Source organism: Necator americanus, chromosome III (genome assembly GCF_031761385.1).
Source record: "Necator americanus strain Aroian chromosome III, whole genome shotgun sequence".
NCBI lineage: Eukaryota > Metazoa > Nematoda > Chromadorea > Rhabditida > Ancylostomatidae > Necator > Necator americanus.
Window position 1 is genome coordinate 6,014,222 of NC_087373.1, and position 12,841 is coordinate 6,027,062.

General features: G+C 39.7%; 3 protein-coding genes across 7 annotated transcripts; 2 read left to right on the plus strand and 1 right to left on the minus strand.

Annotated features, from left to right (window-relative positions):
* Positions 1–603: 603 nt before the first annotated feature.
* RB195_008736 (uncharacterized protein) lies at positions 604–834 on the plus strand (the record flags this gene model as incomplete). The annotated part of the gene is made up of 1 exon (XM_064195375.1): positions 604–834. The coding sequence occupies one exon, from the start codon at positions 604–606 to the stop codon at positions 832–834; it is 231 nt and encodes a 76-aa protein (XP_064046520.1).
* Positions 676–12,507, minus strand: RB195_008737 (uncharacterized protein; the record flags this gene model as incomplete). 5 transcript variants are annotated; one of them, XM_064195378.1, is made up of 19 exons in its annotated part: positions 676–756; positions 1,077–1,155; positions 1,215–1,281; positions 1,681–1,833; positions 1,889–2,012; positions 2,114–2,206; positions 2,314–2,394; positions 7,009–7,168; positions 7,240–7,379; positions 7,432–7,536; positions 8,020–8,118; positions 8,224–8,394; positions 8,482–8,568; positions 9,174–9,223; positions 9,394–9,463; positions 9,596–9,712; positions 9,910–9,999; positions 10,060–10,114; positions 12,449–12,507. In XM_064195378.1, the coding sequence occupies 19 exons, from the start codon at positions 12,505–12,507 to the stop codon at positions 676–678; spliced, it is 1,881 nt and encodes a 626-aa protein (XP_064046521.1). The 5 variants fall into 5 exon arrangements, with proteins under 5 accessions (XP_064046521.1, XP_064046522.1, XP_013303754.2 ...); XM_064195379.1 differs by lacking the exons at positions 676–756; positions 1,077–1,155; positions 1,215–1,281; ... (2 more) ...; positions 2,114–2,206; positions 2,314–2,394 and adding an exon at positions 6,738–6,851; XM_064195376.1 differs by lacking the exons at positions 676–756; positions 1,077–1,155; positions 1,215–1,281; ... (2 more) ...; positions 2,114–2,206; positions 2,314–2,394 and adding an exon at positions 6,894–6,920.
* Positions 3,912–6,259, plus strand: RB195_008738 (uncharacterized protein; the record flags this gene model as incomplete). The annotated part of the gene is made up of 7 exons (XM_064195380.1): positions 3,912–4,016; positions 4,076–4,145; positions 4,208–4,314; positions 4,369–4,491; positions 5,264–5,364; positions 5,997–6,141; positions 6,197–6,259. 7 exons carry the CDS (start codon positions 3,912–3,914, stop codon positions 6,257–6,259), a joined length of 714 nt encoding a protein of 237 aa, XP_064046523.1.
* Positions 12,508–12,841: the final 334 nt, after the last annotated feature.

Below are 12,841 nucleotides of genomic sequence, written 5' to 3' on the forward strand. Positions count from 1 at the left end.
AAAGAGGTGTATCAGGAAAATTCCTGATGTTGAATTTTCTTCAGTAGTAGGTAGTAATAGTTCAGAACGACTTTGTCCTTGGAAATGTCCACATCATAGACGTTCCACTGCTATGTTATCAGGCTGAACCATAGATGCAATAGTCGGAGTCGGTGCTCTGACCCACACTTCTGAATGGTTGGAGAAGGGACCTCCTTCACTTTTAAACGGTTGGTAAAAGAACCCCCTTCAGTTGAGGTGCACCCCATAAGCTAAACCCCCTTCACCTGAGGAGGGTCCGGTTTCTCCCTATTGCACCTATGGGTTGAAAAAAGACATGAACGAACGACTTCAAAAAAGGGCTCGACAAAACGGTTTGTTATTCTGCCGCGAGACTACCGTTTAACATGGAAAAAGAGCAGGTAACTCTCAAAAAGCAGAGGGAATCAGAATTCATACCTTAGATGTGCAAAGTCTTGGGTATTGAAGGCTAGGTAACGGAACAAGAGCCTTCAAAATATCAGCACAATAATTTTAAAAAGTAGGAAATTTCAGTTTTAATAATGCAAATTGCCTTTCAACTGCGTGCCTTTCAACTGGTGTACGTTGTTATGACTGACAAAAATGAGGGGAGCAGATTACTGCAATATCCTATCATTAAGAAGTCTTAAAATAGAAAGAGGTGAGCGTAGCGCATTAGAAAAAGTCCTCGCAGCGTCTGTCGAGTTGACAGATCAACAATTTCGAAGGCGTATCAATCATCTCACCCTCCGGGGTCTAAAAATTGATACCAGAAATAACTGTGATGATAAGGACACTAGAATAAAACGACGGCTGTTCCCCTTAAGTCAATAGAACACATGAGCGTCTATTAAGCACTACGATTCCGATATGAAGTCGAAAGCATTGGCGTATTCCAAATAGATTAATCGATACCAAACAGTATAATTTATCTTAAAGAAAACATTATATGCAGGGGTAAAATTGAGGTAGTGAGTGATAAGAACCGGATAAATGACAAAGAACATTTACATACGCGTAAAAGAAAACTCTTACAATTTACTATTTTTAGAATGCTGCGAAAAATTTTCAAATACTATGCTGCGATCGAGTTGTATACGATCGCTGCTCAGCCAATCCGCTTTCAAATCCACCAATGGTTGCTCGCAGCACCATCTGTAGAGAAGTATGATTACTGATTCATATGCTGAAAAGTATTAATCTGCTTAAATCACCTGTAGGACACGTCCAGGTCTCCTTTCGTCGCCTCAGGATCGCTCGCATGTCTTATCAGGAGAGCACCTGAAGAATGAGAGTTAAATAGACAAAAAAAAAAAAAAAAACAAAATTACCCAACTAATCCACGGTTATTTTTCATTTACCAAATATTTTCTTTTTCGATAATCCTAAAATCGTGTAAAGAAATATATGAAGGTCGTGATCATATGGACTCAGTCATTTTCGTTTTTCTGAGGAATACTCATGTTTCCAATGCAAAACACAACTACTCAGCTACTGCTACTCAAGTACGCAATGCTTGTTGTATTCACAGTCGACGATGACTGTATACCGGATTTGAATCATCTACCAAAGGATTTCTTTGATCTATAGCAATCATAATTAGCATCTAGCTCAAGAACTCGGAGCTTGGTCATATTCCTTGCAAATATAAATAATCCGAGGTACAAGAAAATCTATTACCTGCCCAAATCCTTGCTATTCCAAAAGCAATCTGCCTTGCACATGCATCCACACGAATAGAATCATCAGTTACAGTTGCTTTAGCAAGAATTGCACCAAGTTGATTGATGGCTTTTCGGATTGCAGAAATTGGCTCATTCAATTCGGATACGCCTAAAACATAGTATTTTTCTTGGTAAAAAATGGGAATTTTTCGGTAGGAGCAAACCATTGGAAGGTAGCAAAGAAGTTACGCGTTTCTCGAATAGACTGTAGACATTTTTGCTGGTTGCAAGCACACGAAGTACATCTAATGAAAGAACGTTCGTCGTTCCTTCCCAAATTGGAGTAACCTGGAATAGAAATATCTAATATTTTAATTATGCGAGCAGTGAGGTAGCAAAGATAAGGAATTAGAGTAGGAATCTGAACAAATCGACAAAATGAATATCACCTGTGCGTCACGAAGAGCAGCCGGTAATCCAGTATCTTCGATATAACCCTGTCCTCCAAAACACTCCATTGCTTCAGAGATTAGAGGAACGCACTATGACGAATGATAATAACAAACACACTAATATCAACTAGATAAATAAATTCAAAGAAGAGAACTTAAGCTTGCTGGTTGATGAAAGAGGTGGCTTGATATCTTACCACTTTCCCTGTGTACAGCTTCACTATCGGTGTAATCAACCGAAGCATAACAACTTCCATCTCATTCGGGCTTCCAGATTCCTGAAAATTTACGTATAGATAAAAGTCGGATACTAAAGAGCCTAAACTACTAGAAAATGAAGGTTCAACAAAAACTTTTATTTTCACTTTCTTCTAGAAAAATTTTCCTTTCAGTAACATCACAAATTTCAGCAAACGGCGAATAAGCTGTCCGAAAACCCGGTTACGTTGCCTTACACTCTTCCTTTCTACTGCTCCCCTCAACACCTTGGGCCCCGTTGTTGTTCAAACTAGACGAACGAGAGTCAGTAATATTCCCATTTGTCCCGATCGCGTGTCAAAGTCGTCCAGTGGTTTCTCCTTTCGCGCAGGACACGAACAGTATCAAATTTTTCTTTGAAGGACTTTGTTAAGAAGTCTGACGATGGCGTCGTCGGTCTTCCTGTAGTCCGCTTAGTATCGCGTGGAACCCCCTCGTTGAAGGCTCTGGTCCAACGCAACTTGAAAGCCTTTGCCTGAAGCGCAATCACGTGTCCAGTCCGCTTTATTTTGCCTTCTTTAACAGAGGTAGGACAGAACTTCGAACCCCGTCTATCAACTGCGTGTAGAGAGATACTCTTACGATAGAGTGTTCAATATGTTCGATAGAGTGTGTCCAGATTCCTGAAGCATAAGTAAAGACAGGAAGAACTGTGGTGTTGAGAAGTGAGCACGGAGCGTGGTGTTCCTAGTCTTCTTCACTACATCCTCGATGCTCTTGTACGATACCCAAGACGCTCGTTTCCTCCTGGCTTGCTCGGATAACATCTAGCATCAGCCAAGCGGAACGAATGGTAACCGAAACATGTAGGTGACTCATTCTTCGGCTGAATCTGAGAAGACGATGTTATACGAAGCGGATGACTCTCTGAAGCCCTATTCATGCTCAGCGGAACAATCATATGCATCGAATGCACCAGCTACGACTGTCTGGGTCGGGAAATAAACATGAAAGACACCTCCAGCTTTCGCATTCCGTTCTCGAGAACGGCCGTCAATATTTTAAGTGACATTGTATCACCCTGTCGGACCCCTCTCTACACCTCAATAATGACATTCTTGTAGAATGGCAAATCTACGGCCGTGAAGTTATTGTACAACTCTCGATTTACCTTTATGTACTATGTAGCGAAGCCTTAGCTGTCCAAGGCTTCCACAGATCGTTTCTGTCTCAACTTAGTCAAAGACTTTCTTTAAGGCGATGAAGGCAAGACAAAGCGGGATCTTGTACTCCCTTCATAACTTCAGGAATAGATGGAGGTGTGGAAGGTAATTATAACATTTGTCTCGCCTATTCTCCTCTAATACAAAAAATTGAAATTCACTTTGATAAATTGCTATTAGTCCTGCTTCATCCCACTCAGCAATCTTATGTTCCAGTGGTCAAGATATTAGAATTACAAATCCAATTTCCATTCCATGAACTGGTAAATGGATTATCTACGATAGCGCACAGACGTACACACAGAACGTGCCAATCAGCCCTGATTTTCTCTTTATCATTGTTTTATTCAAAATCACTCAACGTGTTTCTCAGTATGGTTTGGTCGTTGTGGTTGGAGTCAGTCAGAGCTTACCGGAGCCTTCTATCGTGCCTAACTGTACTGTCGCTTCCTCTTTGTTCATTCATCATGGTATATCAGGTAGGTTGAAAATAATCATTTTTTCCACGACAATCACTTCAAAAACCGTACTTTTTCAGTTAATATGTTGCCTTAAAAGAAATCACTTGAAAGGAGATGGTACACCCACTGAACAGAAATCTAGAAGAGGTGATGAAACAAGTGGAAAGTAGAAATGTTTCGAGTGAAAGCAAAAGAAAAAACTGTTCTAGGGTACTACGTACGAAAAAATAGAACTCCTACTGAAATCAAAGCTGCAAAGGAATTAGAGTCATGGAAAAACAGTATTTCGGATATTTCAACTTGTGACATTATTAATGTACGAGTTTTCCTTGGCCATTTTGTGTAACTTTTCGTGAAACATCGCCTTCAGCCGCCTTCTTACGACTGTGGAATGGGTGACGCCGGTATAGAGGCTAAAATTCGACATAGGACATTAAATTGGTATCCAGAACTAAGACTTCAGCCACGGTCAATAACCAGAAAAAACTATGCAGTAAGTTGATTTTATCTTTCTGGCTGTGCTGCAAAAAGTTTCAGTAACGAAAGATGGATGGGTGTGTTGTCTCCTGCATTTTTAAAGAAATAATCAGATAAAAACTGCGAAAAGTGTAGTTGATAAAAAAAAGATAAGTGATTTGATGATACGACATGTTGTTACATCTGAGAATGAAGAAGCTACGCGAGGCTTACGGTGAACGGTCGTGACAGCAAAGTTTGCTGATACATAGCTTCAAAAACTCCCCAGTGAAACCCGCAACAGGTGCTGTCCCCAACGCCACTCTCACTGGCTATCAAATATGTCATAGAGTTCCGGGGCCGCCTCTACGACTAACGATGGCGACCATCAACAACAGTGACGGGGCTCATCATTGTCCATAGACTACAATAAATAAATAGCCACCGCAGTCGGCTGGTGCCATCGTAGAAAACTATCTCACAATCTTCAAAATAAAACACGGATTTACGCAAATGACTGGCGAATGCGCGATGCTCGATAAATTTGCATTTGCTTTCCTCGCCAAAAAAGTGTTATGGAATAAATGGAAACTTTTTTTTCCAAATTGCTATGCCTTTAAGCGTACCCGAATAACCCAACCCACGAGGCATATATGTTAGATTTCCGCTTAGATGGCAATGTACCATATGTTCAAGAATTTCAGAAAGTTTGTAAAGTTAGCGCATTTCAATCGCCACTTCGCCAAAGGATAAACATCTAATTGTTGCAGGAGGTACAAAAGTTAAATAATAATGTACATAAATTGCAGAAATTTGATCGCTCTCTGATCACCAAACATCCACCCCACGAAGGTGTTGCAAGTGCGCTCACTCCACAAGCAATGCAGGAAAGGAAAGCAAAGTATAAGGAGTACGGAAACACTTATAGTTATCCATACAACTGCATAATCATGGGTTAAAGGCATCATCCCACGAATCCGGAGTGGTACGTATTTCCGGTGGAGTATTCGTATACGGGACCGTAGATTATTAAGAGAAGGGTGATTCCGTTCATTTCTTCCTAATTGTTGTAGAAAACAGCCCGGAAGATACCGCTTCGAGCGTTCCGGCGCACTACTTTCTACAAGGAGTTCGATTGGAATGTGCCAGAACCCTCGAAGCCGTATCTTCCGGGCCGTTTTTTACGGCAAGAAGTGGACAGAATCACCCACCTTTCTATAATCTACGATCCCGTATACGAATACTCCACCTGAAATCCGTACAACCTCAGATTCGTGGGGTGATGCCTTTAACTATGGAAGAGTTAAAAAGACATGAAGAACGGTGCAGTTGCGTAAGCGGTTGCGTTCGAAGGGTACGGTAAAGCGCAACAGTAAGGATGGAGTGAGGACACCCGCCACCACCGTTCACTGCTGCAGTTCCCGATGGTCGCACCACGATTCCAACCGCTGCGCTCCACCGCACCGCTTCGAGTGCAACTGCTTATGCAACTGGACCGTGCTTCGTGTCGTTTTTACCCGACTAGATCTACTTTTTTTTCAGCAAACATATCACGTGGGAATCTGATTGTCCTGTGTTCATTGTCTACGGATACGATGTATGTCGTGGAGAATTAGACTACGATGAAAACACAATGGACGATCTAAGTTACAGAGAAGCGGAAGAAATCGAGAAAAGCGTAGATAAAGTACCGTTGCTTATGTATTATTTTTAGGAACATTACAATCGATTGATCAATTTAGGCGCTGTTGCCGAGGACTCCGAATAAAGAAAATTCGAAGTCAAGCAGTGCGAAGAAAAATTGAAATTTAGAGAACGAAATAGATTGTCATGTCTGCTTCAATTAGTACTTATTGTTACTCCGTTATTGTAAAACGTAATCGAATAAAGTATGTACTTAAGGACAAAAATGGCTCGAAGGCATCAACACAGATCCGTGGGGTGATCCCTTTAAATCACCCCACGAATCTGGCGTATTGTGGATTTTCGTTGGAGTATAACTAAATCGGATTATGAAGATACGATTATGAATACAGGGATGGTTCCGCTCATTTCTTACTGAACCCTTGCACCCCTCCCCCGCCTGCGATTCGTCGAATGAAACTAATTGCCTATCGGAGCGTCCGAATGGATTTTCGACGAATTACGGGCGGGGAACAAGGGTAGCGCGTTGCAATAGAGGACGTCGTAAGGAACTTTTTCCGATTTTTTCCTTCTTTTCTTTTTTATCTGTCTATCTTTCTTTCCATCTATCTTTCTTTTTCTTCTTCCGAAGCCGTCTGTTTACAGTGATGCAGGGAGAGGTGAGCAAGATCCCACTCCTTCTATGCAATCTACGCCTCTGTATACTCTTTGGCTGTCGGAAATCCATACCACTTCATCCTTGTGGGGTGATGCCTTTAATGGCAATAAAAAATCAGATGCATTGAAACATAACAGCTAACGGGCAAAGGCAGCAGGCTTAGACTGGAAGAGCAGAAAAAAACGCTCAAAAAATAAACTTCATCACTTTCTTTTCCTTTTTCTTGAAAAAACGAGAACATCTATGACATACCGACATCCCCATCAACTGTGCAGCCTCCATCAGAAGAAGGAAGCAACCTCTAGTCTCCACTTCCATCTTAGCTAGAGTCGCAGTATGAAGCGGCCATTTAGCCTGTGTCTGACCAAATACCTCGCGCCGTGTCGAATAGTCTCGAGCTAAGGATATCATTCTAGAATCAAGAGATCCGTCAAAACCAGTGCTTTTCCTGGAATCCATGAATTTCACACGAAAGATCTTCACCTTCTCATACCAGACACCGACGCTACGGCATTGTGAATCCTCGTGATGTTAAGCATGTTTGAAATATTTGCGACACCTCTTCCGGGTTCACCAATACAGTGAGCTAAAGTCCCGTCGAGTAGCAGCTCAGCTGTAGGTAACTGAATCGGAAGCAGTAAGTCTACATGAGAGACTACGCAGCGGTAAGCTTACCTGTTTAGTCCCGAATTTGTTCTTAAGCCGTATCATCTGGATTCCATTCAGCTGACCATCCTGATTTCGAATTCTTAGAAGGAATAGTGAAAGTCCGCGAGAACCCTAAAACATGGTAAAAGTGACAGTTTTTCTTTTGTTAGTATCCCATAGCACTTTTATATTTCAATTTAATACTGGACGTTTGTTTATAAAAAAACATACAGACAAACAGATGGATTAACCTTTCCAAACCATTAAATATGCAAACCTTTAGGCAATTCTAACGATTTAAGAGAAATTCTACCAAATTTCCACTTCCAATTTCCGCAACAAATTTTCAGTCCAACTATTCAGAGCACAGGATTTGAGCTTGCATAAATGAAGGACAGAGAGGTTACGAAAAAGCAAGTTTGTACCCAAACGGATAAATTCCTATGAAAAAAGTAGCATCAACAACATCATTATCAAAATCACTTCGAAAGAACTATCAAATTCTGATCGCGTCATTGGGATAAGTTATTTATCGCAGCAATCACTCAGATTAACCAAAAAAAAAAAACAAAAACAAAAAAAAGAAAGACCACGAGCGGAATATTCTAAGCTTACCTTCTGGACGTTCCCATTCTTTTCAACAATCCTGGCTAATGTGAGCGCAATATCTGCATCTATAGCCGAACTGAACCATTTATAACCGTAGAGGCGGTACTAAAATTGTTTTACATTAAGAAATACAATCAGTGCAATGTGCTGCAATTTCACTTCATCGGATCCGTAACCGGAGAAAAGACAAAGATCTACAACGTGATATACTTGGTCACCACCAATGTGCTCAGCATAGGTGTCACATCCTCCTGCAACATCGCTGCCACCTCTTTTCTCGGTCATCCATTGTCCAGAAGTCCATGCTTTCTTTCCATCGGTGGATAACAATCGATCAATTGATTCCTTGGTCAGATCGTGCTTATCGTAGAGGCCCAGAGCCTGAAAGAATTGAATTTCAGGACAAACGCCCCTTGTAAACGATTAAGGACTGTAAACAATAAGTGATTAGCTTTCGGTTTCAATCACCTTCAGTGTTTTCACCGCACCGTCGGTCATAGCCATAGGACAAGTGGTCAAGCCAGCCGACGGAGAGAATAAGTAGAGTTTTGCAATCTTAATTAACATGTAAAATAACCTAAAATAAACTTTTACGTACAATGGCTGTGATAAAAGTTCTGAAATGTGAACACAAGTGCTATTCTTCAGCTATTGGCTCTAAACCACATCTTACAATTATTTTTTAAGCTTAGTCTTTGCAAAGAGCTTCGTATTAACTTGCTTTTTCATTGTAAATTTGAACTACTCGTGCTACACGGTAGAGTTCAAAAGGCTCGAAAAAACATAGAAGAAAAGGGAAAGAAAGAAGATAGCTACAGCTGTGTATAGACACCCAAGAAGCTTTATCTACATCCTAGTAATTCTGTGATCCTTTCAAAGTCCACAGTTCTCTAAGTTTCCCGCAACTCAGAGAGTTCTTCGAGCTGACCTAATAGAGATATAATCAGCTGAGCTGCTAACTAGCAGAAAACCAAGCTGCAGTCACCTGCGTATCATGAATTGATGGATTTGATAAGGACTATTCAAAATTTGTTAGTCTCACAGTCATTCCAAAACTGACCACAGAAAAATGAAGTGTTTGCAAGTGTACAATGCGCAAAAGTTGCCGCAAAACACTTATTTTCCACTTCAAGCAGAGTAGAGCAAAAATAAATGAGCACCTGGTGAATACGTCTTGTGACAGAATCCGTCTTGTCATCATAGCCGATCGCTAAAAAGCTTTCTTTTTCCTTCTCTTTTGAAATGTAAAAAACTCAGAAGATATAGGGTTTTGCATTTGGAGACAGAAAATTTAAAAAAAAAGAGGAACAAAATTGGAACAGAACCACATACAAAGAAAGAAAAAAGGATTGAGAATCAAAAGAAAAAAAGAAAACCTACAAATGAGTCCTTCTTCAGCACAGATTTCCTTCAGACGGTACCACTCAGGGCATACTATCAGTTCATCCACCTTTAAATAGTAGTTTTTGGTTTAATGGGAAGATTTCCAAATCAACTTCCAAATTTCTTTATAAAGTAATTGTTTTTCACAGTCACTCAATCGCTAATGACGTAATCAACAAAACATTAAAATGAAACCTACTCTTCGTCCCCAAGCATCATGTTGTTCCAGTCGAGGCTGATTCAGCTCACATTGTCTTCCAAGAGCATCGATTTCGGCGACAATACGATCACCAAATTTAGATAACTCCTTCGTCACCTTGAAGAAAAATGTCACCATTTTTTGTTACTTGACCATTGAAATTTAATTAGGAACCCTACTTTGCTGAAGCTTCGGAAATCAGAGCCCACAAAAATTCTACCAAAAAAATGTTTCACCATAGAAACAATGGTAGAATTCAAACATCGAAATTAAAATGGTCAAATATCCGAATTAAATGTAAATCAATTTGTTACCCGTTCAAAGTTTGTCGGTGGTATAAGACGTCGAAGTGTTCTTTTCAACATAGGATCATCATTAAAGGGATTGTGTAGAGTGGGCGGGATCTAAAGTGGTATGTGTCAGGACCAACAGAAAGTATAGTATACAGAACTAACGGGGCATACCTGATTGAAGTCACCAATTTTAGCATGTCGATACGCGCTAGCTCCCGAAGACACCCTTAAGCGTGAAAGTTCAGTCGAAACATGAATCTACACGAAAAAAAACCGCTAATTATCTGTGGAAAAGCTGTAGAATTATCACAATCCATAGCCTATCCAGGAAAACCAATTCCCTTGCTTCCAAATGCTTTAGTGTTCATTTGTCATGTATTCGATCTTTCACTCATACGAGGACATAGCCCTTCTATTACATTTGATCGCTCTTTGTGTTTATAAGCATTTAATGGCCGTTCAATCTAGCCGGATTGACGTTTATTCATGAATTGACGCAATTTTATTTAATGAACAAATATCAATCTGCATCAGCATAAATCCTGTAGCGATTTTAAACAGAAAATTAAGAATGTATGACGTCTGGGAATAAAATGAGTCCCGTGTCTAGTATGGCGTTTTTGATAAATAATATCGTTGGTATTTTGTCCATTACTTTTACGAATGAATCATGTCTTTCAACAACCATTTTCAACTAATTATTTAATGTTTCTGTTTAATTTTTTGTGCATTTTTTTGTTGACAGGACTGCTATCCACTTGATACATCCATTTATTTAATTCCTACATTTCCTTCCTTACTTGTAGATATAGCTCACAACGTAATTGTCACGAAACTACCCCTAGAACGACTTCTCTTTCGAAGTATGCAAAAGTTAGGTTTGAGATTCGGGTTTGGTCCCGCAAAGAATGCTGCCGGGGCAAGGTTTTTGTGCTGACAAGCATAACAGAGCCATTCATCTCATGTCTATCAGATCGCCGTTGACGAGGGTGCAAAGCAGGCTATACATCAATACATAATTTACCTAGAATATAATGATGAGATGAAGTGAAAATAGGATTTTTTGGCAAGTTTCAAAATCTCTATTCTATTTGTTTTTGTTCTTCCTTTTCTACTGCAGTATTTCCATATTTACTTCAGATTGTATGGTCCTAACTTTAATTTAATTTTAAAACAGCAAACACTATTCATTTTTAGGCCACCTCATTTCCTGCCTATCTATCAATTCTCCAAAACCTCAAGGCGATATTCTTTGAACAATAGCCATGCATTAATTATAATGACATATCCTCAAATCCTGTATTTGTCCGTCCTTTTAATGTAGTATAGGCAGACACGTACGGACATATAAGAGTGAAGGGAATCGGGTTGTCTTCGGCATCCTGAGGCATTTATACGAAATTTCCTTCCTCGAAAATACATCTCACAATCTCACTACCCATTAAAATGATGGAGGTATAAACAATATGAAAAACAATGTCATACTCCGCATTAAGAGCCTGGACTCAAAAAAGTTGTCCTTGGAATACACGACAATTTAGTTTTTCAGAAGGTGCATACCGTAAAAAAAGTCATTGTATAAGCACTGACAAAATTAAGGGCTTTGAAGTGCAGTGGTTATTCTGAGATGCGAGCTAGAAAATTATTCTATTCGTCCCAACATGTTTTACCTCGAAACAAAACAGCTAATTTAAATCCGTGTAAAATGCTGTACATGCCAAAATACTGTACAATTCCACATTGTAAGAATGATTTTTGGCTCCTTCATAAAGTTGCACTATCAAGGGGTCTCTGCTGCTAGGTTTTTCTTCTTTTCGAGGACAAATGCTGTGAAACTAAAACAGATGTTGGAGCTGGAGTGCGTTTGTCCGGACAAAATTACCCACCAAAACTTATATCGCTATTCTCAGATAAGTAAGTAGCATCTTTCTGGAAATTCCGGATCGCGCATTGAATGACATTTCTTACATCTAAACTTTTCCACTGCCTGCTACAGAAGCAGCTCACTTAGCTTTACAACTGACAAAATGACCATTTTGCTTACAATAGAACAGGAGCGATGCATAAAAACGAGCAAAAATTCTAATAATTGATTCATGCTTTCCCTGAGGTGCTATCTCCACTGAAGGGTGCCGGGCATACGTATAACAATTGCATAAGATTTTGTTGTAATTTATTTCGGAGCAAATCAACGAAACGTTCAGTGGCATTTCCCTGACAATAGAAATGCTGCACCTACACCAACAATGTCATATCTTTCATTTGCAAACCTACTCTACCTCATTTGACATCAAACTCAATCAGAAATTCCGAAAGAAAAGATTATAAATGTATTAGAGATAAATTATGCTCCTTTAGTTCAAATTGCAGATACTGTACTGTACAGATGCTGTACAAAAACTTGGTTTACTTAGAATAGCAATATATTAGGTGATGCTCGGTCAAAATTCTAACAAATATTTGAAGAAAGACTCAAATAAGAAAACGTAAACAATCGGGATCAGCACCATTAAAAATTAAACTCGCAGCGGATAACATAACAACAAAACGAGTAGTTCACCTTACAAAGCTTCTAAGTAACGAAGATGATGTGAGTGGCGTAACGACCATTGCTGGCATGAACAGCAACTGATAATGTGACCAAAGTCCACGAAATGTTTACTTCACCGGTGTTTTTGAGCATTCATATTCCTAAATCATGACGTCACACTTCATGACATCCAAACTTTCTTATTGTAGGGATTCTCAGCAAATTAGTCGATAATTCTTCGTCAGAACCACTCGCAAAAGAGTAAATTTCAAAACAAACCCTAAAAATGCAGAATCCAGCATGAATACTTATGAAAAAAAGCATTTTATTTCCCCACGATTTCAATTTTTATTTCTCAAAAAACTCCCCACTCAGTTAAATGGTGAGTGAGAGCAAACCGGAAATTGTGTCGCCGCGATTTAC